This window comes from Caretta caretta, chromosome 9 (assembly GCF_965140235.1).
Source record: "Caretta caretta isolate rCarCar2 chromosome 9, rCarCar1.hap1, whole genome shotgun sequence".
Classification (NCBI taxonomy): domain Eukaryota; kingdom Metazoa; phylum Chordata; order Testudines; family Cheloniidae; genus Caretta; species Caretta caretta.
The window spans coordinates 96,451,464-96,475,929 of record NC_134214.1 but is presented as its reverse complement, the minus strand read 5'-3'; the positions used below and the strand labels follow the sequence as shown (position 1 = coordinate 96,475,929).

At 41.2% G+C, this 24,466-nt stretch overlaps 1 protein-coding gene across 7 annotated transcripts in view; it reads right to left on the bottom strand.

Annotated features, from left to right (window-relative positions):
* Positions 1–24,466, bottom strand: part of ATP11C (ATPase phospholipid transporting 11C (ATP11C blood group)) — a 118,471-nt gene that overhangs the window by 27,662 nt on the left and 66,343 nt on the right. For all 7 annotated transcript variants that reach the window (XM_048865365.2, XM_048865364.2, XM_048865361.2 and 4 more), the window contains 16 exons: positions 23,829–23,957; positions 21,385–21,488; positions 20,609–20,659; positions 18,466–18,530; positions 16,727–16,808; positions 16,197–16,347; positions 14,984–15,181; positions 11,914–12,075; positions 10,773–10,927; positions 9,802–9,873; positions 8,429–8,502; positions 5,765–5,868; positions 4,540–4,721; positions 2,787–3,050; positions 2,139–2,313; positions 537–639 (listed from right to left, as the gene is read on the bottom strand). In XM_048865365.2, coding sequence (XP_048721322.1) covers positions 537–639; positions 2,139–2,313; positions 2,787–3,050; positions 4,540–4,721; positions 5,765–5,868; positions 8,429–8,502; positions 9,802–9,873; positions 10,773–10,927; positions 11,914–12,075; positions 14,984–15,181; positions 16,197–16,347; positions 16,727–16,808; positions 18,466–18,530; positions 20,609–20,659; positions 21,385–21,488; positions 23,829–23,957 — 2,071 coding nt within the window. The remainder of the gene's footprint in view (positions 1–536; positions 640–2,138; positions 2,314–2,786; positions 3,051–4,539; positions 4,722–5,764; positions 5,869–8,428; positions 8,503–9,801; positions 9,874–10,772; positions 10,928–11,913; positions 12,076–14,983; positions 15,182–16,196; positions 16,348–16,726; positions 16,809–18,465; positions 18,531–20,608; positions 20,660–21,384; positions 21,489–23,828; positions 23,958–24,466) is intronic.

Sequence of the window (24,466 nt, the reverse complement as noted above, 5' to 3'; positions counted from 1 at the left end):
TGATTTGGCTCCTGCTTTATTCAGAGGGAGTTTTGTCAATGACTGCAATGGGAGCAAGGTCAGGACATGTGAAAGCGAAGGCGTGAACTGAACAATAAATAGGCAAGGCTGTAGGCTAAACAGACTTGGGCAAACTTTTCAGAAGTGCCTCTGGGGCACTAATGGGTCTGATGCCCTGTTTTACTCTATATCAAGTAAACAAACCATCAGCTTCTACATTTCCATACATTATTTTCCAACTACAAGGCTTAAAGGCCATAGTACATTCTATCTATTTTGTATTTTACCTATTTTCTTCTTATGAGGAGGCAGTGTGGCCTAGTAGAAAGGGACTCCAGAGACCTGGGGTCTATTCCCAGCTCTGCCATTGACCTGTTGGGTCACCTTGGGAAAGTCACATCCCTTCTCTGTGTCTCAGTTTCACCATCTGTAAAAAAGGGCTAATGATACTGAGCTCCTTTGTGAAGCGCTTTGAGAGCTATTGATGGAAGGAGCTGTACTAGAGTGAGGTATTATGATTTCCACACATTTCTCACCTATTCCAACATGTGCTTCCAAGATCATGCTAACATCATTGGCACCGTCTCCTACTGATAGTGTTATTGGATTGCCCTTGGTGTTTTTCACCATTTTAACAATCTAAAAAAATTCAAATACACAACAGGTCAGCAGAAATGTCCAAAGAGTCAACCGTTCTTTCAAGCACTCTTGAATAACTCAGCACATACAGTACTGGCCAGGAGCCAACAGCCTCACAAGTGTTTTTTCTGGTTGAAAAAAGTAAGTCAGATCGGCTTTTCAACAAAGTGATTCAAACTAATTCACACCGGGTTGAGATTCAGTGCAGCCTTCATTTTAAAGCCTGTGAGGATTTTCTAGTTGTCCTAAAAGCCCACCCAACTACATCCAATTCCAGTTAACACAATCCAACTGCGGCCAAGCGAACTGCAACGGGTCTATTTTTTTCCCCTCTTTTCCCTTTTAAGCAGTTTAAGATCGAGGCCTGAAATAATCCCACTGAAGCCAATGGGAGTTTTATCATGGTCATCACCAAGAGCTGGCACTGAATTAACTTTGTAGAGCTGAAATGCCGGGATATAAATTAGTGGTACCCTTCCTTCCATTCCAAATGTCAGACTCTGCCCTCAGTTACAAGGAGGCGACTCCCACATGTGGAACTAAGTCATGTCGCAGCTGGTCACATCCTATGTACCTAGAACAGTGCAGGAAATACACGGTTTATGCCCTTTTTGACACTTTAATCAGCTGTTGAGGAAAAGTCAGAAAATCCGGTTCTCAGAGCTTGGAATGGAATTAAATAATTAGTCTGTCCCTTTATTTATAGGTGAGTTGAACATCAAAGCTTTTGTAAAAATAGTTTCAGGAAACAGTCCGTACATCTATGAAAGACAAGATTGTGGCAGAAATACACCACAGCACGGAAAAGGCTCCAACACAGCCAAAAAATAAAATAAAGAAAGAGTCAGGTAAGTGATTTTTGTTAAATTTCATGGTTCAGGAGACAGTCTGTTAAATCAAAGTCATCAGAGGATTTATAATAGACTTGCTGAAATACCTCTGGTAGCATCTGTCCTTTGGAAAAGGAAATCAGATCGCACTCGCTGAAGGTCCAGTTGCATGGTACACATTTTTCATACTTACGTGATTTTTTCCTTTTTTTTTTTTTAAATTAAGAGGTTTTACTTGTATACAGCAAGACAGCTTCACTTTAAGGTACAGAACAATTGCTTCTCACATCAGAGTAACCACTTAGCCTTGTTTCCGGTGGGAACCTTTTGCATCTAGAGCAAATACATTCTGGAGCATTATCTGTGCTTAGGTATTGGAAGACAGCTGCTGGCCCAGCTTGCAGCCTGTCAAGGAGTCAAGTTCTGCACTGACTTATAGCCCGTGCAACATGTGTCCAACACCTCTGAAAAAAATCAAACCACTGTGTATAGATGCCTAAATATGGATTTTGGAGCCCCTCTATACACGCGGAGATTGGAAAGTTTGGAGCTATGATCCAAACTGCTTAGTTGTTTTAACTACTGAAGTGTGCTGCAAGTAACACTCAAAACAGCATGTAGCCGCTGCCTCCTGCAAAATGAGCCCATCAGCGTATCGATAGCACCTACCTGGGCTTTCTGCAAAGGAGCCATCCGACAACATAGAACTGCAGCACATTTCAGGCAAATCTGTAGAAAAATGCTTTTGTAATTACTGGAACTGGAATCCTGGGAAGGATTTAATATCAGCGACAGCGTCGAGCCATCTACAATCAGTCCATATTCTTGACTCACTGTCCAGCTTCTATAATACAAACAGAAAAAGACGACTTGAAAGTCTGAGCCTTACATTTCAAAGAAGTCAATTTAGTCGTTTCTGTGTTATCTGAGCAACAAAGAAATGGTTTCGAAATGTAAACAGGTCTGATTGCTGGAGGTGAGTGTGTGTGAGCGTGTGCATGCGTGAGTGTGCGCATGCTCAGTTAACTCAAACGGCTTGGATTTAAAAGGAAAAACAGGGCATGCCCAAGTACTGCACAGTTATGTTTGAAAAATAGGAAATAGGAAAGCCAGGGACTGTTTGCAGGATTGGGGCCTCTCTGCCTATAATGTGATTCAGGTGAGGGACAGTCATCCTCCCAAGCAGTCCCCCTGAAATCCAGAGCTCTTCCCCTGCATACATGGAATTGCAGGACCGAGGCAAAAGGACCCTTCCTTCTAAGCATCTTCACCGAGGGCAGTTATCCAGACATAAACTGCCCACATGCTCTCTCGCACCTTTTAAGCTTTCCGCTATTTTTGGAGAAATCCTGCAGCAGCTTTTTATGATACTCTAACAACAGCTCGTGTAATCGATCCTCTTTCCTGTTGCTGTCTCCCATCGTTTTTGCGGTCAGCTCCAGTAATTCGGTATTTGTCTGGAAGAGCCTGGAGGCATAGCAGGTAGATTTTGCAGTTTCCATCTTGTCCCCGGTAAGCACCCAGACTTTCATGCCTGCTGTTTGCAGGGCCTCGATGGTTTCCGCTGCGTGCTCCTGAAGTCTGTACATTGAGGCAATACATTAGCCATCTCATTTACCTTAAAAATACCATTTCTCCTCAGAATTCATTGAGAATGATTTGTGCGTGTTACAATGAGCCTGGGGAGGATCTAGGTCTGAAAACCATCAGCCTTTACTACCTCAGATAAATGACCTAGAGGCAGCAGCAGACAAACCACCCTAGCTACCAGAGGGGGACAAAAGTCCCACACTACATGAGTATGGCTTACAGATTGCTAAGCATTTCCACTGGGAGCAAATAAACCCACATGTTGTTTACCAAAGAATGACTTATGTACCAACCATGTCATCTCTAGCTAAAACCAGCATAGTACTTCGCCAGCATAGTACGTCGCCAGCGGACGTTAATACCACCAGTGCTATGTATCACACTTTGCACGTGGCTGAATCAAAAAACCCACCCAGCAAGGCAGCTTTCAGATAAACTTTAAACTGAAAGAAGTCTGACTCTATTGCAGCACCCTCTGAACAAATTCCTGTAGGAAAGTAGGCGGGAGTTTTGTGTGGCAGAGTATGGGGTAAAGTTTGATGGGCAGTTAGACCCAGGATGGGCTTCAGGAATGGGTCCAATAACAATACTTTTCACGTAATAAATCCTATTTATTTTAGCAAACGTTAACCATTTAATCCACAAAAGCTGACAGCTTTCCTCATTTTACATTTGGGAAAGATGAGGGAGAGATGTTAACTTGTTTGCTCTAGGTCACAGAGGTTACATCTATATGGCAACTCCCACCCCTACCTCCCCTCCCCAGAAAACAGGCAGTGAGTCTCATAGCATGGAGAAGCATCTTCTCCATGCTATGACCCAGACCCAGACCCAGCTCTGGTTTCAGACCCAGAGCTCCAGCTAAAGCCTGAATGTCTACACAGACTCATGCGATGTGCTGCCTTGAGGGGTTCTTTGCTGTGCAGGCACGGCCAGAGGGATTTAGGGTTAGAGCCAGGATTAGAACGTAGCAGTTCCTAGTCCTACATTCAGTCACTTCACCCAACTCTTTGACTAGTGCCATAAAACGCAGAGTGAAAAATAAACGACAGCCTAATTTACACATACAGTTACTGCAACTGCACCTGAGTTTGTATTGGTTTGGTACATAAATTAGGGGCACAATGCTGCATGCTTTTCTGAAAAAGTAGGATTTATTGATTAAAATGTTAGAGTACTTACTGTTTAAACCAGTATATTTTTAGCAAATAGGCAATTGGTTTTGGGACGTGTCAGGAAATAATTGCTTTAGACATTCTGTCTTCTTCTTAGGACCAGCACATAGCTTTCAATAAGCACCATGGTGGATTGTTACGGCACAGACCGCTGCTCAATGGTCTCACTTTGGTCGTTCACCCACCCTTCCCTCGTTGTCCTGAAATTACTCTCAGGGTAATTTCAGACTGAGGGAGATACAGACTACGCTATTCTGAACAGCTACGGCATTCACATTTCATCTGCTTGCTTGCCACCGTCTTACCTGTCTTCCACAGCAGTAGCCCCAATCAAATGCATGTCGGTCTCTATGTCATCAAAAATCCTGGCCATCTTTTCTTCTCTGTCCTGTAGAGCCATTTTTGCTTCACTGAGCTGTCCATCAATTTTTTTATAGTCCTCTTGAGTTAGTTCTTTGAAGGCCACACAAAGAGTTCGATATCCATCCTTGAAACAGAGAAGTGGATATGTGCACTAAAAAACACCTTTTAAACAGCCCCGACCATAGAATTTTCACTTTCTGCTTCTACAGGTCACTCAGTGCCTGCAACGATTGGGTCCAATGTTAGAAGTGATTCTACATCTTAAGGACCATTTCCTCTTTGTTTATATATTAATCTCCACACACGGAAAACCTTGGACATGGAACATCACAATATGTATTATAAGCCGTGGAACTGAGCATCTTTAGCAGTAATAAGGTCACGAGAAATACGAAATTGTAAAACAAGGCTGTTTTAAAAACCACTGCAGTGTAAGAAGAAGAGGACCAACCAGAAGAGATAAGAATGAATACTAGGACTCATCTACACTATTCGCTGGACAGGCGGGCAACGATTGATCCAGCGGGGGGGGGGGGGGGGGCTCAATTTATCGCATCTCGTATAGACGTGATAAATCGACCGCTGAGCGCTCTCCCTTCGACGCCAGTACTCCACCAGAACGAGGAACACAAGCGGAGTCGATGGGTGAGCATCAGATATTGACTTACCACAGTAAGTAGATCTAAGTAAGTTAGATTTATGATCTAACTTCACGTAACTGAAGTTGCGTATCATAGATTGACCCCGTGCAGTAGTGTAGACAAGCCCCTAGTCTCGGCACATTCAGAACTAACTATAAACCTCTTCTCTCAATATAGCTCAATTTAGATAAATGCTTCTCAAAACAGCACACACACAAAACAAAACTAGAAACTGATTCAAGGATTTCTCCATAAGGCTAGCGAGGAAAAAAAAGAGAGACAATGTTATTGTTATTTTTAACTCCTTGGGAGATGATTAGATCCTACAGGATTCAGGATCATATAAGCAGATCAGAAATTAAATGAAGTTGGAAGCCAGAAGAACAGAAAAGGAAACAAGTCAGATATGGACTTCAAAACAACAAGAATTAAAGCTCACATTTTCCTCAACCCAAGGTCAGAGCTTTATCTTCAGAGAAAGGCTTTCTTCCAACAAGGACAAACCTAGTTTCGTGTACATGCTTACCATTGCATTACGTTCTACATGCACTTTAGTTTGTTGTATTTCATCTTGTTGTACTCTTGGAAAAATAGAAGAGTCTGCTCCTTTACAGAATAGGAGGAACTTTCCTAAAACAGAATTAAAAAGAAGATTGAAGCATTCAAAATGTGTCAAGAGATTTAAAGGCCATTGTCTTCAATGTGCTGTAAACTTAGATGGAAAGAAGAACTATGGCAAGGTTGCAAATGAAGCTGTTATAGGCAGGGCTGGAAATGCTATTAAGGTTGCCACCTATTATTAAGGATGACAAGCCCCAGTATAAGACCACGCTTTCAGCTGCTTATAACTTTGCCAAATGCTAACCATCTGGGCTGTAATTTTCCAGGCTTTGGGTGTCTGCCTCAGGCTGAATTTTTTGACGATTTTAGCCATTTCTGAGAACGAACGCTCTAGTGCCTTTGGAACAGAATCTGTCCCCAGTGATTCTTTCTGCACTGGGCACACTTCAGCCTGAAGCTGAGCATCACCTTGCTTGCCACTGCAGCTCTCTGCTGCTATGGGCCATGCCAGGTCAGCACTGAGAGCAGGGAGCCCCCATCTTTCCGATGCTCTCAAAGCCCCGCCCTGGCTGGATGTAGGCAGCATGGAGGAGCAAGCTGCCTAATTTGAATCCAGAGCGGGCAAGAGCCAAGGGTATGGGGGGAAAAGGGAATAGGACAAATTAGGTCACCTTAATTTGACCCTCTTGTGCGTATACATTATGATAGAGCCTTTAATGATGTGATCACATATTTTTTCCACAGGACCCCATCTGTATTCAGTGCATGGGACCCTGCTATGGGGATGAATCAGGGCTGTATAGTGAAGGAGGCTATTGTTTGTAGGTTCCCTGTTTCATTGGTCACAGAAGCTGGAAGGGGTGTGAACGAGGCCGGGGACTGCAGGAAGAGACAAGAGGGTCTCGTGGTTAAGGAACTTTAATAGTGTCCTGGGGAATTGGGCTCTACCCTGTCTCTGCCATCATCCTAAGTGATGCTAAACAAGTCACTGAAACCAAGCTTTTCACAGGTGGTCACAAATTGCGTGTTGCTTATTTCCTAGATGCTCCATCTGAGATCCTGGAGCTTGATTTGTAGAAGAGCTGAGAACTCATAGCTGCAACTGAAGCTAATGGGAGCTGTGCTTTGGACATATAATGGGCTATATAATGCTGAGTGCTCTCAAAAATGAGGCCTTATGCATTTCATATCAGGTGCATTTCATATCAGGTGACACTATACTCTCTGTGTCTCAGCAGCCACAGCTGTAAAATGGGCTTAATATATCCCCTCATCTCACAGGGGTGTCGTGAGAATAAGTTCACTAATATTTGTGAAGCACTCAGGTACTCAGCGATGAGCGCCATAGAAAAGCCCACAAGGAAATTATTAATTCTGTATTCACTCATCCTGGTGGTCAATCAATTACAATTCTGTAAAATAAACAGGGGCAAAAATATATGCATCCAATCATAAGAATATCCAATCCCAGGAGTTTATCTTAGAGATTTGCTCTAAATACTTCAATTCAGCATCTTATAAATGGTTTGGAATGTATTCTTTTTGATCCTGCCATCTATCAGCTGTTTCAGATGTATTACAGTATTCCACATTCTATGTACTCAGGTCTCTGAGTTGTGGTGCAGGTGGATGCATGCACATGTATTATAAAGAGGAGATATTAACAGCTCTGAGGACCCATTTCTATGGCCTAACCAAGTCAAATCAGTTCCCAGGGATGTATATATCCTTGAGTTATTTAGTTGCCACACAGATACACTGCAACAAATTCATGCCTGGTGTAACTTCACTGATGCCAGGGTTACACGAGGGCTAGATTTGGTCCATCACAAAAATGGGCAAACGGATTGAAAATTAAAGATCTGGCATTGATAATTATTCTTCCCCCAAAGCTATGCCATAGCACCTAAAAACCAGCACAACTTCAGCTTAAAATAAAAAGCTGGTGGAGTTAGAATGTAGAAAAGCATCTGAAGCCACCAATTTCTAATTCTTTGGGCACTTTTAGATCTCTAAAAGCAATTTTTTTTAAAATGACCAATTGGATTATTTTTCAAATCCATAAACGAAAATAAAAAATTGTCCTTCCTCACTCAGATCCCTTAGTTTGGGCTCAAATGGGGCACAAAATTGCATGGTCATGTTACAAAGGAAATGCTGGCAAATGCCATACTCCGACAAGACTGACATTTTTTTTTATAGAGCAGCAGAAGCATGTCAGAAAAACTGCACCTCGCTAGGACTCTGCAGTGGGGTTTCCTGTAGTGTTAGCATGGGCGTGCACAGTAAAGGTCTATCATGAATCCGACCACTGATCTCATTAGCACACTTCAAGGGCCAAGTTCTCATATGCAGGTGCCTCTGTGCTTGTAAAATGTGTACCAGTGCAGTGGGTGCATGTACAAATCAACAAAAAGCACACGCCATTACCAGATTTGCATGTGCAAATGAGAGATTTTTGGACGCTCAGGTGGCGTGCAAATGAATTTTGCAGGTGAGGCTAAGGCCCATGAAATATAACAGGTTAGCTTTTCTGTGTTGTAATGGGAGGTCTTTAATACATTCTCAGTACAAGAGTAAACGCAGACATATATTTGATACACAGTGGTACCCACTGTTTTAACAATACCTGCACTGGTTTTCACAATAACACTCATCCGGCGGCGGACAGGATCAAAGTTTAATACATGAAGAAGCCGATACCTTTAAAAAGGAAAGAACAGAACTTAGAAATGTGAGGAAAAAAATTAAAAATGATATTCAGTAAAAGGTTGTAAGCTATAAGAACATACTAAGAATGAACTGCAGAACTCTCTCTATGCCAGACTACAAGTATCAGGTGCCAGCTGACCAGTTTCCTTATTAAAGATATGGTATAGGTAGTCAAGCTACAAGTCATTTATACATGATAGGTGAACAATGCCCACTACCATCATTAAGAGCCACGCGATCAGATAGAGCGCACACAACTGCTGGGGCATTTCAGGGAAAGCAGGGCTGAGTTATCGTTTGCCTGAAAAGAATGCACATGGACATGTTATTTTCATTTTCTTTAAGACAGAGTCGCACTTGGTTTAAGATGCTTGTAAATTTAACAAAGCTGCCGCACATGCATTCACAGAGTATGGAGATTCCCTGTAGAAGTTGTTTATGGACCATTTTCTTGATGCAAGGCTGATGTGAACAAGCAAGATGTATGCTTGGTACATGATATCATACTTGGCTGGGGCTCTGAGATATGCGACTGGCAACCACATAGCACCAGGTTGGTTGGAAGTGGGAGAAGTTAGTTAGGACCTTCATGAGCCAGCTGACTACTCAGGGGCTGAAGGTCCTGACTGGAACACCCAGCTGTCAATCAGGGCAAGCAGCCTACTAGGTTGGCTGAACACCAAAAGCAGTAAATAGGAACTCTGAATCCTCCCTTCGTATGGAGAAATTCAACATGAAGAGAAGTTGCTAATAAGACAAGATCTAGGAGGGCATCTGGATCAGGTATCTATCCTTCAAATGGTGTATATCCCTTGGGGTTTACATGAACAGTTGCCGCACGGTAAGGCCGAATTATTTTCAGTCCAAGAAGGGGTTAGGGTTGGAGCATGTTTATGCAAAGATTTAACTTTGTATGGTTGAGGTTTATAGTAGCATCAGCTCTCATACATTCACCATCTAGGAGGTTATCGCAATAATTCACAGATCCAAGAGAGTTTCCAGGTTTCAAACCGTGCTGCAGGATATGGTCAGAGGACCTTGTTTTAGGCTGTGGTTGATTTGTTATTCAGCAAAAGCTGCAACCAATTTAACCTCTCAGCCAATTCTCTGCTGCCAGGTGCTCTGAAATTCGGACCGGCTTTCATGCAGAGCAGCAGTGAGTCTGACAGCCTGTTGCGTTGTTTCCATCCTGCAGCATTTGCCGTTTTTCCTGAGTTTAATCAGCTGGCACTTGGCAGATTGTTCAGTTACCGTGAGCAATATTCCTCACCACAATGCAGCTGCGCTTACTTTTCGATTTCGTTCTTTTGGTTTTGTACTTTCATGAAATCATTTTCATGTCCTAGAAAAGTGAAACCATACCTGTCAACAAACAAGAGGACAGAAGGACACTGAAAACACTGTTACATAATTTACATTTGTAACATTTTCATTTCCATATTCTGAAACATGACCTGGGCTACAGAATTCAGTCCATGTATTTCAGTAGCTCACCAGGCTATTCTCTGCGTTTCCCGACTTGTACAATCTTAAAGAGATGTGGATCATACCCTAGAAAACTCTGAGGTCTCTATAGGCCACGTGAATTAACACATGTGCATACTGTGTTACATTTATGGCAAAAATAGATCTGCTAGGTCTGCTATTATGCCTCCAAATAGTAATAAGGTAATACAAGTACATCAGAAAAGGCTAACAAAGGTGGCCTTCATAGGGGCTGCTTTGTCTCCTGCCACCCCAAAGAAAGAAAGTAATTTTGCTTTGATACACATGCAGTATTCATTGACTGCTTCTTCTACAATGTAACAGAACGTCCCAGGGAACTTGGATAGAGTACGGCTCTGTTTAATCAAGCAACTTGGGACACCATTCTACTTAACAGAAGCAACAACATACACTGTGACGTGCAAGTTATGATTCCCAAACCTTTGCTTATTGTGAAATTATTCAGTAAGGATAAAAATATTGATTAAGCACAACTCTACTATGGGCCTGATCCAAAACCCACTGAAGCACAAAACTCATTCCACCCATGGAAAGACTCCTGTTGACTCCAGTGGGCACTGGACCAGGCCAGACAAGAGTTTCTCCCGTTGTGCTTTCTACACGCTACAGTTCTCCTTGTCAATTACTGGCCTATGAGCATTTTATTATGAAAAACTCATAGGGCAACTTTTGGGTTCCATTAAGTCGCACTCAACAGCACAAGTTACAAGAGTAAGAAAAACCTTCAGTTCTGAAAACAAACTCAACGCCCTTACTTTTTGGCGCCTTTTACCAAAGCTATTTCATCTGGTGAAGAGGAGATATAGGTACTGCACTCCTGGTTTACTATCAATCCATCCACATTGTCTCCTTCTTTGATTTGAACTGTATGGCACAGACACAAAGCACGGAGGAACAGCTCTTCTCGACACTAAGCAGAGTCAAAATACAGGAAATGAGTTAGTTAGCGTCTTTTCCTGCCCAGAGTACCAAACAGGATTAATTTTCAGTGATAACTAGAATAATGGTTATTTTTACTTAAGCTGCTGAATAATAACTACTGGGATTTGGTCAGAATTACCAACCTTTTAGGCTGGAATATTCAAAGGGACCAATGTAGGTTTGGCACCCAAATTCTAACTCCGTTAACCACCTTTGAAAAATCTCACCTTTAAATGGGAACTTCATTTACATGGTGTCTTTCATCCCACAGTACTTTAAAAATGTACCTACATACACCACCACTGAATTGCCTCAGAGATGGAGAGTAGCAACCAAACAGCACAGCAGCTAATAGGATGGGAAACTGAGCCAAGGACATTGAAGCAAAGCCGTACTCTTGCAAAACGTGGCCTAGTATTTTTAACGGCCCCACAATCAGAAAGGAGCTCTGTTCAAATGTAACAGAGCACTAATTCATTTTAGCAGGATGCAGGGGTAAATAAAGATCAAACAAGGCCGACAAAAAGATCAGCACTCTGGTTCAATCATTTATTTTATTGCAATGTGTGCAATGCTTCTAGTTCTCTGCTGTGATGCCACTGTAGCAAAGCTAAAGCTTGTCTTGGTTAGACAAAGGATAGGATTGATTCCTGAAAATGGGTATGTGCTCTCCCCTGCGCTTGTCATTACTGCTACACAAACTCAAGGTACAGTGTCCAAGAGTAATAGCTAAAGCTGGAACCTAAACCAAACCCTCAGATCCAAACCCTCCTGAACTTGGGGGGATGGACAGAGGAACCCAGTTGTTCACAGTGTCTCTAAGTGTCTCAAACGTGGGTTCTGAACACTGCCAAATTTAGAGGCGTTCAAAACCGGTGTCTGAATTTTTACACTTGTGCCCAACTCGAGTTATTGTTAGCTCTCAGAAAATTGGATCAGAGTGAAAATATAGAAGTTACCGAAGGCCAGTTCTACCTTTAGTGCTTTCCCATAATATGTCATGGGTCCGTCCGTGTGAGAGAACCCATCCACCTCTGACATTCTGCCGCTGTACTTGTGCCCATCTATGCAGCACTCAATGAACTTCATGCTGTTTTCAGTAAGGGTTCCAGTTTTGTCTGTGAACACATACTCGACCTAAAAGAAAGGGAGAAAGTCACTGTTGTACTTTTTCTTTACTACATTCCCAGCTTTCATTGCTGTCTAAAAGAAAGAAGCTGTGGCAGCACTGAAAATAGGAGAATAACTGGCAACTTAATTAGTCAGACCTGATCCAGGAGAGAACCATTGGCACTTGCTTAACTTGGACTTCAAAGTTTGGAGCAAGGTATATTAATACAAAGAAAAGACAATATTGCACCCATTCCCAGAACAACTTCTCTGCTTCCAATTCACTACACAATTGCTCTGTTTAGTTTTTACAACTCTCAGAGAACCTGTCTTATGGCTCTTGATTACTCCCCCTCAACCATCTGTTCCCCCAGCTAGTCTCTCTCAGATGGTGCTGTACATAGCACTGAATCCAATAAAGCAACATATAAAAGACCAAAATTTAGATTTTTTTAAAAAAAGTTTTGAGCAAACCTATTGATCAATACAAAAAGTTTCCATTCATTTTTCCAACCAAAAAAAAAAAAAAAAAAAACACAAAGAGAGAGATTCCATTTTTCTTTTAACAAATAAACATTCCTCTGCAGTGCCTGAACTCAAATGGGGAGGTACCGAGAACATGGAAATAAGAGGGATTTTTATATCAAAGAAAATGGAAATTGATTTCACTGATTTTCACTGTCCCGGCTGAGAAAAGTGCAACAAGGAACCACATAGTATAACACTGCGGAGAGTAAACTGTATTTTGAAAAGCACAGCAGTTACTTAATCAGCACTAGTAGTACAAACCCATTTGTTTGCTTTATGGGAGTTTTATGTTGACAATGCCAATTAAATTAGCTAACAGTTGTTCCAAATTGAATGGTTTCAGAGTAGCAGCTGTGTATCCACAAAAAGAACAGGAGGACTTGTGGCACCTTAGAGACTAACCAATCTATTAGAGCATAAGCTTTCGTGAGCTGCAGCTCGCTTCATCGGATGCATCAAATTAAACGTTTTCTTTACAGGAACAAAAGTAGGGCGTGCTACACTGCTGTGGCTGACCAGAGTGAAACGTTAGCTACTTAAGAGTCCCAGCAGAGCAGAGAAAATAGTAGCAGGACAGTTGCATATCAAATGCATGCAGTGAAAGATTACCACTTTCCTCACTAACCTGCAAAGAGAAATCTTACAGAGAATTTTAAATTTTTAATTAATTTCATGAAAGCAAACAAATTATTGACATGCACTTAGGGTCTGACATTCTTCTGTGTGGAAACAAACCGCACGATACAATTTCTATTGTACATGCAATTTATAAGCTCATCTAGTTTTCAGAAGCAAATAGTAGCACACTAAACCTAAATTACCACCAAAAATAGTTACACAGTTATGTCTTGACAGGTAAATGAGTGATTAGCAGACAGACAAAGGCTTTTAATTAGGGAGAATGATTAACTACTGTAGCAGGGACTTTCTAATGATTTTTTAGAGCTGCTGAAGGCTACAGTGCTGACACAAATACAGCAATCAGGTCTCTCTCTCTCGCTCCAAGGCCAAGATTATAACAGGGTTCAAAAAAGAAACATATAAGTTCATGGAGAATAGGTCCCTCAATGGCTATTAGCCAGGATGGACAGGCATGGTGTCCCTAGCCTCTGTTTGCCAGAAGCTGGGAATGGGCGAAGCGGATGGATCACTTGATGTTTACCTGTTCTGTTCATTCCCTCTGGGTCACCTGGTACTGGCCACTGTTGAAAGACAGGACACTGAGCTAGAAGGACCTTTGGTCTGACTCAGTCTGGCCGTTTTTATGTTCTGTCCTGCCCTGCAGCCACATGTGACTTCTCTTTGTTTTAATTAATTTATAGAATAATGTTTTTAACTTCTACTTTAGATGTTCTCATTAAAAAGTTAAGGTTAATCTGGTACAGTGACAACAGAGCATGATTAAATCACTTCTAACAGACTTCCTCTAACGGTACCCAAAACCATAAAAATGGCTCTCAACCTTCCCAGACTACTGTACCCCTTTCAGGAGTCTGATTTGTTTCACCTCTCTTAAAAACTACTTGCTTACAAAATCAGACATAAAAATACAAAAGTGTCACAGCCCACTGTTACTGAAAAATTGCTGACTTTCTCATTTTTACCATATGATTACAAAAATAACTCAATTGGAATATAAATATCGTACTTCCTTTTCAGTGTTTAGCACATAGAACAGTATAAACAAGCCATCGTTTGAAATTTTAGTTTGCACTGACTTCACTAGTGTTTTTGATATAGTCTGTTATAAAACTAGGCAAATACCTAGATAAGTTGAAGTACTCACTGGAGAACCCCTACAGTACCCCTGGCTGAGAACCACTGCCATAAATCCTCTACTTGGATCAACACTCCAGAGCTTTTATGCCTCTAGATTTTGGATATGGGAGCATTTCCCCAAGCATGCAGAGGTTTCTAGGATGGTGAACAGAACCAACAGAAGGGAGGGAATTATATATTGTATACAAATCTAAATCCACACAAATATTGCACCAGAGCTCCCTATCAATAGGAAACAAAGCAAAACAAACAATGTCATCTGTCTCTCTAAGCACCAATCAATGACGATTGTTTCCTAATCAAAGCACAGATAGAAGATGAAGCTACTCTACCCACAGCCTTTGTGGGCAGGCATGGGGGGTAGGGGCCAGTATGCCTCTATGCTCCAGTGATTCTTGGCTGCTAGAAAAGCCCCTGGACATGGAAGGCAGCCAGATGAAACTAAAAGCAGACACGAAACTGCTCTAAGTAGCACCATGGCCCAAATTAGCTTCAGTTCTGGCCCACAAGTTCTACAGGAGGAATTTCACTACAGCTGTTTTAGTCCACGGAAGAGTTGCAGTTTTACCATGAGACACTGTCCATGCGTCCAATTTTAACTTGGCACAAATAGGGAGCATGTTCTGACCTGACCAAGTTCTTCGTTGAGGTCCGAGGTATTCACCAGCGCTCCTTCCTGGATTTCTTCATCATACATCTCCTTATCCCAAGCAATAAAGAAGGAGCCCAAGAATTTTTGCATTTCTACAGTAACGTACATGGAGACCGGGATAATGAAATTGAACAGAACCATAAACGACAGGAAGTCTGTGAACATTCTTAAGATCTGTAAAGGAAAGGAAAAAAAAGGCAGTGTGTGCCAATCTGATATCCAGTTCAGCCAGACACAGATATAATTGACAACAGCAAATTCAAGATTCTAATTAGATTTTCTTCTTCAGTGGTGAAAAGAGAACTCAATATGAAAAATAAAACTCTAGAGAAAACTAAGGGTAATGGACCAAATTCTGCTCTCAGTTCCATCTTGGCAACCTCACTGACTTGCATGGAGTTGTAAAGGCATAACCGAAGAGAATTTGGCCCACGATGGCATTTTATTTACAACCACAAGGATCATCTAAGAATGTTCCATCCAAACACAGTTCTGTAAATATTACAGGCCTGATTCTGATCTCACTTTAAAAAGTTTAAATCAGGAGAAACTGCTCTGACGTCAGGAGTGCTACACCACCGTACTACTGGTGTAAGCGAAATCACAAGGAGGTCTCCTAAAACTCTGATAGGAAATAAGGTAAGTTGAGACACAAAGCCAACGTTTTCAAGCCTGGCTACCGAAAACCTCAAACACCTACATCCATATTTAGACACCGAATGAAAGTGGCCCCGGTCTAAATTTATACATTCAAGTTTGAAAACTGGCTGGAGTTCAGATATGCGTCAAGCATCTGCTACTGTGTTTAAGTATATCTAGGTGGCCAAAATTCTATTGATCTGTCTTTTGCCAGCAAATAAGAGGCAGCCATTTGGAAACACAAATAGTTGGCACACATGTTCTGTACGAGAAGAACACCACGACGTGAGCAGCTTTAGCATCTGAGTCCTCCTCAGCTGCGTTTTGCCCAACTACTCCCAAGCATTCTTGCACACAGGTAACAAGAATGGCACGTAGCAGCTGAGACAGGAAACAATTACAAGCAAAAGAAAAAAAAGCTAAGAGATTGACAGTCCTTTCCTTGGTATGTATTCCAAACAATATGCAGGGAAGACAGGGGTTGGCAGATTAAACAAAACTGTCAGAATAAATAAGGCTGGAGGAGATCCTGAAACACAACCCCATTTACCTTGAACGCATCTCTTTCCTTTTTTGTCTTTTGGTTATACCAGGGCTCGTCATTAAATGGATTACTCTGCCAGACGTATTTCAGAGTGGTGCACACCGCAGCTTTACTCACTAAGATGCATAAATACACCATCAAGAAGGCGTTGATTGATCTGAAAAATAGGTTTATTTTTAAAATCCATGCAGCTATTTTTAATATTCAGTCAGGCAGGCAATCAGGGTTGGACTATTCTCATTTTTAAAAGGGAAACTCTAGGGTACTGCTTTTGACAGGCCTGATATTTAGGGTCAAAACCAGGATTTTTAATACTTCTCACCCAATAAAGTAAAGCATAAGCCTGGAGTAATACTTTTTAAAAATTCTACTAAATGCTGTAGCTTTTTAGGAGACACGCTTAACCCAATATACAGATTTTCTACTCAGTGTATCGGAAACAAAAGGCAGCAAATGATGGGGTTATTTCTGCACAAGGGAACTCATAAGGAAACGAACAGTTTTTATAAACTTTTCTCTTTCTGAAGCACACTTACTTTTCTACAGCTGAACGTTTTTGTGATTTTCCTTGGTAGTTCAAAGCCATTTTTGTTTCCATTCCAGTATAAACCGCAACCCCTACAAAACATTAAAGCATTGCTTGTAATAGTTCCCTTTCTGAGTTGCAAGCCTACCCCTCACTTGTCAGTGAGGGATATTAGCGTTTGCACAGTGCTTTAAGATTCATTATCCACAGACAGAGGTATTACCCAAGTGTTATGCATTTTATTTAAGCAAGGAACCCCCAATGGTATTGAATAATGCTAACACAAGTGCCACAATACATCTTCTGAATGCTGATGATAGGCATGAACTCCTGAATAGTTTCCCAGAGTATAATTTATTTCTGTATAAAGTTTGTTAAATTTAGCAAACACTTTAATCTATCACAATTGCTTGTACAAACTGACAGGGGGGGGGGGGGAGAGAAGGGTAGCTTCATATAAGTGTATATGTGCGAGGGTATTAGTGGAATTGGCAAACAAATTTATTGCAGTATGGATTATTGCAGTTCGGATAGTTATTTTGAAAAGGCCTGGGTGAGGGGGAGAAGAGAAGGAGAAGTAAGGAGAAAAGCAGATACAGTACAAGATCCACTCAGAATGTGACATTGACAGTTAGCATCCTGTAAGTCTAACTGCTGACAAAAGTAAAAGGAAACAAGTACTGGGAAGGGGAGAAAAAGAATCTCTGAAAAATCTAGACCAAATTCAGTACTGGTGTAAGCAGGTGCAAGTCCACTTCACTTCAATGGAGCTACAGCCATTTACACCTTGGCTCAGTTTTAGTTCCCTGAAGGATAGTGGAACCATTAGCAGTAAGCAGCACGGAGTTTATAAAGGATACCTTTTTGCCAGACAGACAAACTTCACTGCTTTTTGGACAGAATTACAGGTGTTAGTGGATGGACATAAAGTACTGGGTGTACAGCCAATAATTTTCATAAGGGACTTGCAACTTGAGACACTGTAAAGGGGTCCCTACATGGCAGTGCTGATATGGGCCTCTTTAAAGGTGTCACAAATAGATCTGAATGAATAATTGATTTTTTGATTTTTATTTTATTTTATTTTTTTTTTTTTTTTTGGTTTGGGAGCTGAACTGAAAAAATCTGATGTAATTCAAACCCAAATCATTCTTCAGAAATATTTTGTCCATCACAAACTAAAAACAATTCATTTTGAATCAACCAAAACATTCCAGGTCAATTCAAAAGTATTATGTTTTAATTATTTTGAATTTACAAAAACATTTTGGTCAACTCAAAATAGAACTTTTTATGGGGTGGGAGGGGGGCAGATTTTCATTTCGATTTGGCCCTGTTCACACACACACACACACACACACTTTTTTTGAAATTTGAAAAACAATTCAAAAGTTTGGGAGCCCTGAAAACAGCATTTTTCAGCAAAAATTCTATTTGCCAAAAAAAAATAAATAAAAAAAAAAGTGCCCAGGTTTAGTTTCAGGATGGGCTCTCAAAAAGCACAAGTAATTTCTGAAGATCCTGGTCAACATATTCAGATTTCAGTTAAACATCTGACACGGCAGCTCATGAAATCTTACTCTCAAAATCAATTCATTAACTTGTGTGTGAGCATGAGATATGTACAGAGCATTGAAAGCAGCAATGTAGATAGGACTTTTCCATCACTAGATGCTCCGACAGACATTTAGATTTGTTTGCTGACTTCATTCAGTTATCCATCAGAACGATCAATAAAAAGCTGTTCACCATAAATCTTCTTTGTATTTTTTAAAGTAGAACCCTTCAGCAGCAGGCTTTCGGGACCCAAAGACCTAAACACGGGAAGAGTTATAGTATCAGATTGCTTACAAACAATTTCATTCCACCTTGTGTATATTTTATACCCACAGTTAAAGCGAAAGTTTGTTTTTTCCTCTTAAATAAGGGATTAGTTTATTCTCACTGTATTTTTGCCTTCACATCTATATTTACATTTGTGGTTTCTTATCTCTTATCACACAAAGTATTACTAGTATTCAGACTCTCCAATGTCTGACTCATTTCAGAATTCAAGCCGAGATTTTCAAAAATAAGTACCTGATGCTAGTGTCTAAAACCCATACTTAGAGACCTAAACAAGTGGACTCATTTTCAAGAGTGCTAAAAATCGATGCTGCTGTAAAATGTTTTACTTATTTTTTTGCTCCCATGTTGCTCAGTGTGTTCTATAATTTCTTAAAAAGAAAAGGAGTACTTGTGGCACCTTAGAGACTAACCAATTTAAGTGAGCATAAGCTTTCGTGAGCTACAGCTTATTTATTCTTATTTCCCTTCACGACCGCTTGCCATTTCCACTTTTAATCCTAATTGGGTAGCAGAATTTTTAAAGGCGAGAAAAGTTTGTCAGGTTTCAAGCATCCCTCAAAAGTTCTGTATCGCAGTTAGTATTTGAGACTACCATTTCTCTCAACTTAAGAATCTGAGGGGCACATCTGCTGGCACCTCTGCTTGAACAGCGAGAAAGATCACAGGCAGGGTTAGAGGTGGCCATTTGGTTTTCAAAGCCCTCCTGTCACTTTCTGTGCTGTATAGGAGGTCAGATTAGATCATCACAAAGGTCCTTTATGGCCGTAGAATCTATTATTATCTAGTAACACTGTCCAAAACTCTTGGGTTAACGGACATGCTTGCTTCCATTTCCATCTGAAATCTATTTTTCACTGCTTCTTGGATTAAAGTTTGATCTTCTTCTCTACTTTAAAATTTGGCCCATTAATTTTGCAGCATTGTTGGTGAGTTGGTGCTTTCTCCTGTGACATATGTACAAAGATGTTAGGATGAAACATGCTTTTATAATACACAGCTGGAATAAACAGACTAAGTTAGTCATCTCTAGACCTTCTAGTGTGTCTTTTTCTTTCTGTTTGTAGAGTGTAACCTTATTAAGGCAGGGACTGTCTGTGTTCAGGCTTTATACAGCTCTGAGCACATGGCTGTACTCACTAAATAAATAGCAATAGGAAAAATAGTTTTGCAAACTTACGTACATATGTTGCTTTGAAAAAAAAAAAAACAATTTTGTGCACAGAAACAGCCTATTTGAGAGACCCACAATCAAAAACCTTCCCCTCAGGAAATCTACATTCTCACCCACCTTCTATTGTGTCCCAGTGATGTAGAAAATTTACTGGTCACCCAAAACATGGGCTGCACCTAATTAAAACCCGAGCTCTTCGGCAAAGCGAAGGCTGGGTTTGCTGGAGAGCAGATGTTGTGAGCACATGCCCAGCACATCACTCTTTGCTTCTTCTGGTTCTGTTTTAGCAAGTCAGCTGGAGTGAAACTGATGGGGGATCCTGCCCTCCAAGAGCTCAGAGAGCAGGGAGCCTGTCAGTTTCATTTATCTGCCAGCTCACAAGGATGATTCCAGCAGTGGTGATAGAGGATGCAGAGGGTTGCACATTTGCTCACGTCCTATAAACTCCCACATCGGCAATCCCAACAAACCCAGTATCCTGGGGCATTTGTTGGAGGCGGTCACAGCTGAAGGGCAAGGATTTTTAAGAGGGCCTGCTGCCCTCATAAGAACGGCCCTACTGGGTCAGACCAAAGGTCCATCTAGTCCAGTATCCTGTCTTCTGACAGTGGCCAGTGCCAGGTGCCCCAGAGAGAATGAACAGAACAGGTAATCATCAAGTGATCCCTCATTCGGAATGACTGAAATTTTCTCAAGTCACTAGAACACATAAAACCAAACTGCAAAATGAAAGAAAAAAGGTAGGATAAGGAAGCTCATATTTCAGATCCATTAATCTCCACAACTCCTCTTTGATAAGCAGGATGCTAGGATCTATCAATAAAGAAAACAACCACCACCTGCAATTAGTAACAATGAGCTAAGTGAACTAACCGGGCTACAGGCTCCTGGTTACTTCTGTAGATGTTAATTCTTCCAACAAATCTGTGATCAAAATATATAAGAGGACATTTGTTAACTAATGTTTGCTACATATTTAATTACAAGGAGCCATCACAAACATAAGGAATGTGTCACAACAGGCAGGTGGGAAGAAATGAGCAGGTTAGCAGGCATCAGAGTCTTATGCTCTTAGAGAGACGGAGCTTTGGAAAGAACACATTACGCAGGTCATGATCCAACAAAGTACTTAAGCACATGCCGAGCTTTATGCATGCAAGGAGCCCCATTGACTAGAATGAGGCTGTTCTCTGCACCTTGCTGAATTCGGGCCAGGGCGCCAATGGCTTTCCATCCTTAAAATTGTTCAGGAAGGTAACAAAGACATGTTTCTAAGCAGGCTTACACCCAAGTTTGTAAAGGCATATGGGCTAGTGACACTCTGGTGCCCTAGCACCTCCCAGGGCAGCTGCTTTGCCTAGAAGCCAAATTTCCAGGAAGCTTTGCCGGATGGCTCAGTAAATTCTCCAGGAACATCTACAAGTGTTACCATAAAAAGGCTTTCATTCCTTGTGGACAACATGATGACAACCACTCTTTTGAACTCCAAATGCAGCCTATTCAGCTGGAACGAGAATTCAGTGGCTCCCTTAAACTATGTTAGACGGGTACCAACGGCGCTCTAGTTTGCCCGCTCAAAGGACACCAAGTGATGGACCAATGACAAGGACCAGTTGAGTACCAGGAGTAGTGGCTGTTCCCGTACTTACTTGTAGAGGTCAGATTGAGGCTGCTCACATTCAATTGTGGCAGTAAGGGAGTCGATGTCGTCGTCTGTCCGGAGCCCAATAGTATCTCGCACTGCGTAATGAGTCTAGGTGGAGAGAGCAGCAAGAGCTATTACAGAGTCACACAACTCCACTGAAGCACAAGAACAGAGAAGGTCTTTGCTCAATGAGTAGTTATAGCTCATTACTTAAAACACTGATGTACAATGAGGCTCGTCTTAAGCGACCACTCAAGTAACCCATCAGTTGTTTAAGGACAGGGCAGGAGGACATGGACGGGTCTTCTAATGAAAGGCAGAACAGGTTGGAATTTAATATGCTTAGGAAATACTTTGGACTGGTCTGGTAAGACAGAGGGTTACTTAATAAGGGAGGTCTCTTGTACCTGCCAATAAATTATGAGAAATACTCCTCCTTCAGGGCTGTCCTAAGGCATGCTGAACTCCTCCAACACCTGTTTACTTCAAGAGATAGCTGCAACAGCTCAACAGGTGTTCAGCTCCTCTAAGGAAATTGCCCAGTTCTGCTTCGGAAGGTAATTAGAAGATAGCTCTGCTGCCAGGGGAGCAGGAACAGTATTGACAGAACCAAGAGCTATTCTTAGCATCAACTGCTGTGCAAGTTCCTTTCTCACAACTAATTGGAAAGCCTGGGAAGACTCCAATTCGCTATTTTAAAAGTTCTATTTATAAAAATGACTTAGAGTTCTAAATTTCAGTCAGCAAGATATATTGCCTCAATCGGTCTCCATAAACACATTCACTAAAAAGCTTTCTCACTTTTTAGCCTTGCATTCCTCTTCCTGCAATTGATGGTTATAGTTATAGTGCACAAATCATAGGAGGGAATTAACAGCATTTTGAATATCAGCGTTGAATGATTTTATAGTAGAATGTCCGTGTCTTACGTCAAAAATTTCACACCCCCACCCCCACAGGACAAGTAAGCCTCAGTTACGCTGTTCTGCCATTTTCCCCACTCTTCTCCCCTGCCCCCCCAAACTCTGAGTTTTCTTCTTTGTTATATCAGCATCCAGGAAACAACCACTGATGACCAAGCAGAAACAATATAAGATGCTTATTGTAGAACCTTAGTGTCACATGTCAAATGCTCAAAGTCAGGGAATGTGTTCCGGTTCTGAAATTAACTTAGCCATGTTGCACATCCTTTTATATTTTATGGCATACATTTGAACCTGCTTTAATATAGGAAGGCTTACTTTAGGGTTGTGGCGCTTGAAAGCTCCACTCCTTTTTGCTAACCTATCCACTGAGGTTGGAGACCCAGTGCTACTTGGCTTGTGAAGTTCGTAAGATGCACAGGAGAAAGGCTCACTACTGCAGAGTTGGTGAACTCTATACAAGCAACAATATTTCAACACAGAGATCAGCTTCCATGCATACATTTCTACATTACCTAATGGCTATCAATATAGATATTAGCCATGGACCTGATCCAACACCCTCTTAATGAATGAAGATACATACGCCCACTGATTTCAGTGGGAGTTGGAAGGAATTCTACACTGCTAACATTGTTCCACAGCTACCAATGTTAGTACAAATTACTCCTGTGCATGAGTGAAACCAAGTTTTCATATCCTTAGAGGGGGTTTCAACTGGGGGCGGGGGGGGGACAGGGAGAAAGGTAGAGGGAATAAATTAGAGAAAGAATTCATCCTCAGTGAGGCCTACCGAACTGGTACAATTTCAAATCTCAGAGTTCAGCCCTTTTGACTCATGAATATGAAAAAATACATCTTAAAATTTTCTGCCAATGGGAACAGAGTATATTTTAAATGACTAGAAGGCTTTTTCTGCAAAGCAATCCGGAACAATTCACCTTATGAGTTGATATCAAGCATGAGGAATCTCAGTCACAAAAAAGGGGAGAACTACACATAAGGGCAGAGAGAGTGAAAGCACAGAGTTATAGAATGAAAGCCCTGATAAAATCTCAATTGCAAAGGTCTCTACAGGTGACTGCTATAATAACCAGCTGAAACTGCAGTGATCTATTTACTAATTCATTAGATCTTTCTACATGGGTACAGATGAAAGTGGTAACCTTCTTTAGCAGGATAAATGATACAGCATGCAGATATATCTGTCAAGACCAACACAGTTTGGAACAGTGCCATTAGGAATAGTTACTTAAAACACACAGACCCCAAAAAATCAAAAAAAATCCATAGAGCACTTCAGCATTGAGTAACTGGATGAGAGAGGTTAGGAAATGGAAGCTTAAACACAACCAATTCACAATCAGAATGTGTGATCCCAAAGCGTTCTCAAACTGAACTGGCAGACACACAGGCTGACTTCAACTGCAACTAAAACAAAAAAAAACCTGAGCACAGAGGAGCCACTGCAGTGCATTAACTCTGCACTCTAGACTACTGCCTGAAGTGTTTTCATTCTTGTTACCTTGAAATTCGACTCGCCATCCAGACTTGCCGTCGTGACGTAACAGATCCCATCGTCATTACTCGATGCCAAGAATATCAGATCACAGGGGAAGGTTTCGTCTGCTTTCACTTCTACAACGTCTCCAACCTGGAAAGAATGCAACTGTGTTTTTTTAATGATTCATTTAATCAAGCCCTGAAGGAGATGATTGCGGTTTAATCGGTTTATCTTGTTTTATCCAAGTCTAAAAGAAAGGAAAGATCCTCTCCGATCATGGGAATTTGAAGAGCTTTTTAAGCTTACCACGAAAAAAGTACAGCAATTGTGCAACTATCCCAGATGATTTGCCATCCACATGCTAGAACTGTTGCTCAAAGCTAATAATCAATACTGCATAATGCTAGCAATACGCTACCTGCCTGTCTTACTCGGTCTTACAATGTTTCCATATTTAACAACTTTCACTCACTTCAGTAGGACCTCTGTGGAGCGATGGTTTGCAGGACAATGGAATTTGAAGTTTGAGGGCCCTTGGAAGGGGTTTAACAAAGCTATGAAATTATTTCAATATAGAGCAGAAATATTTAGTAATGTAGTCTGACTACAGATCTTGGCTTTTCTCCTTTAATTATCTGACAGTACACTTGATGATTACC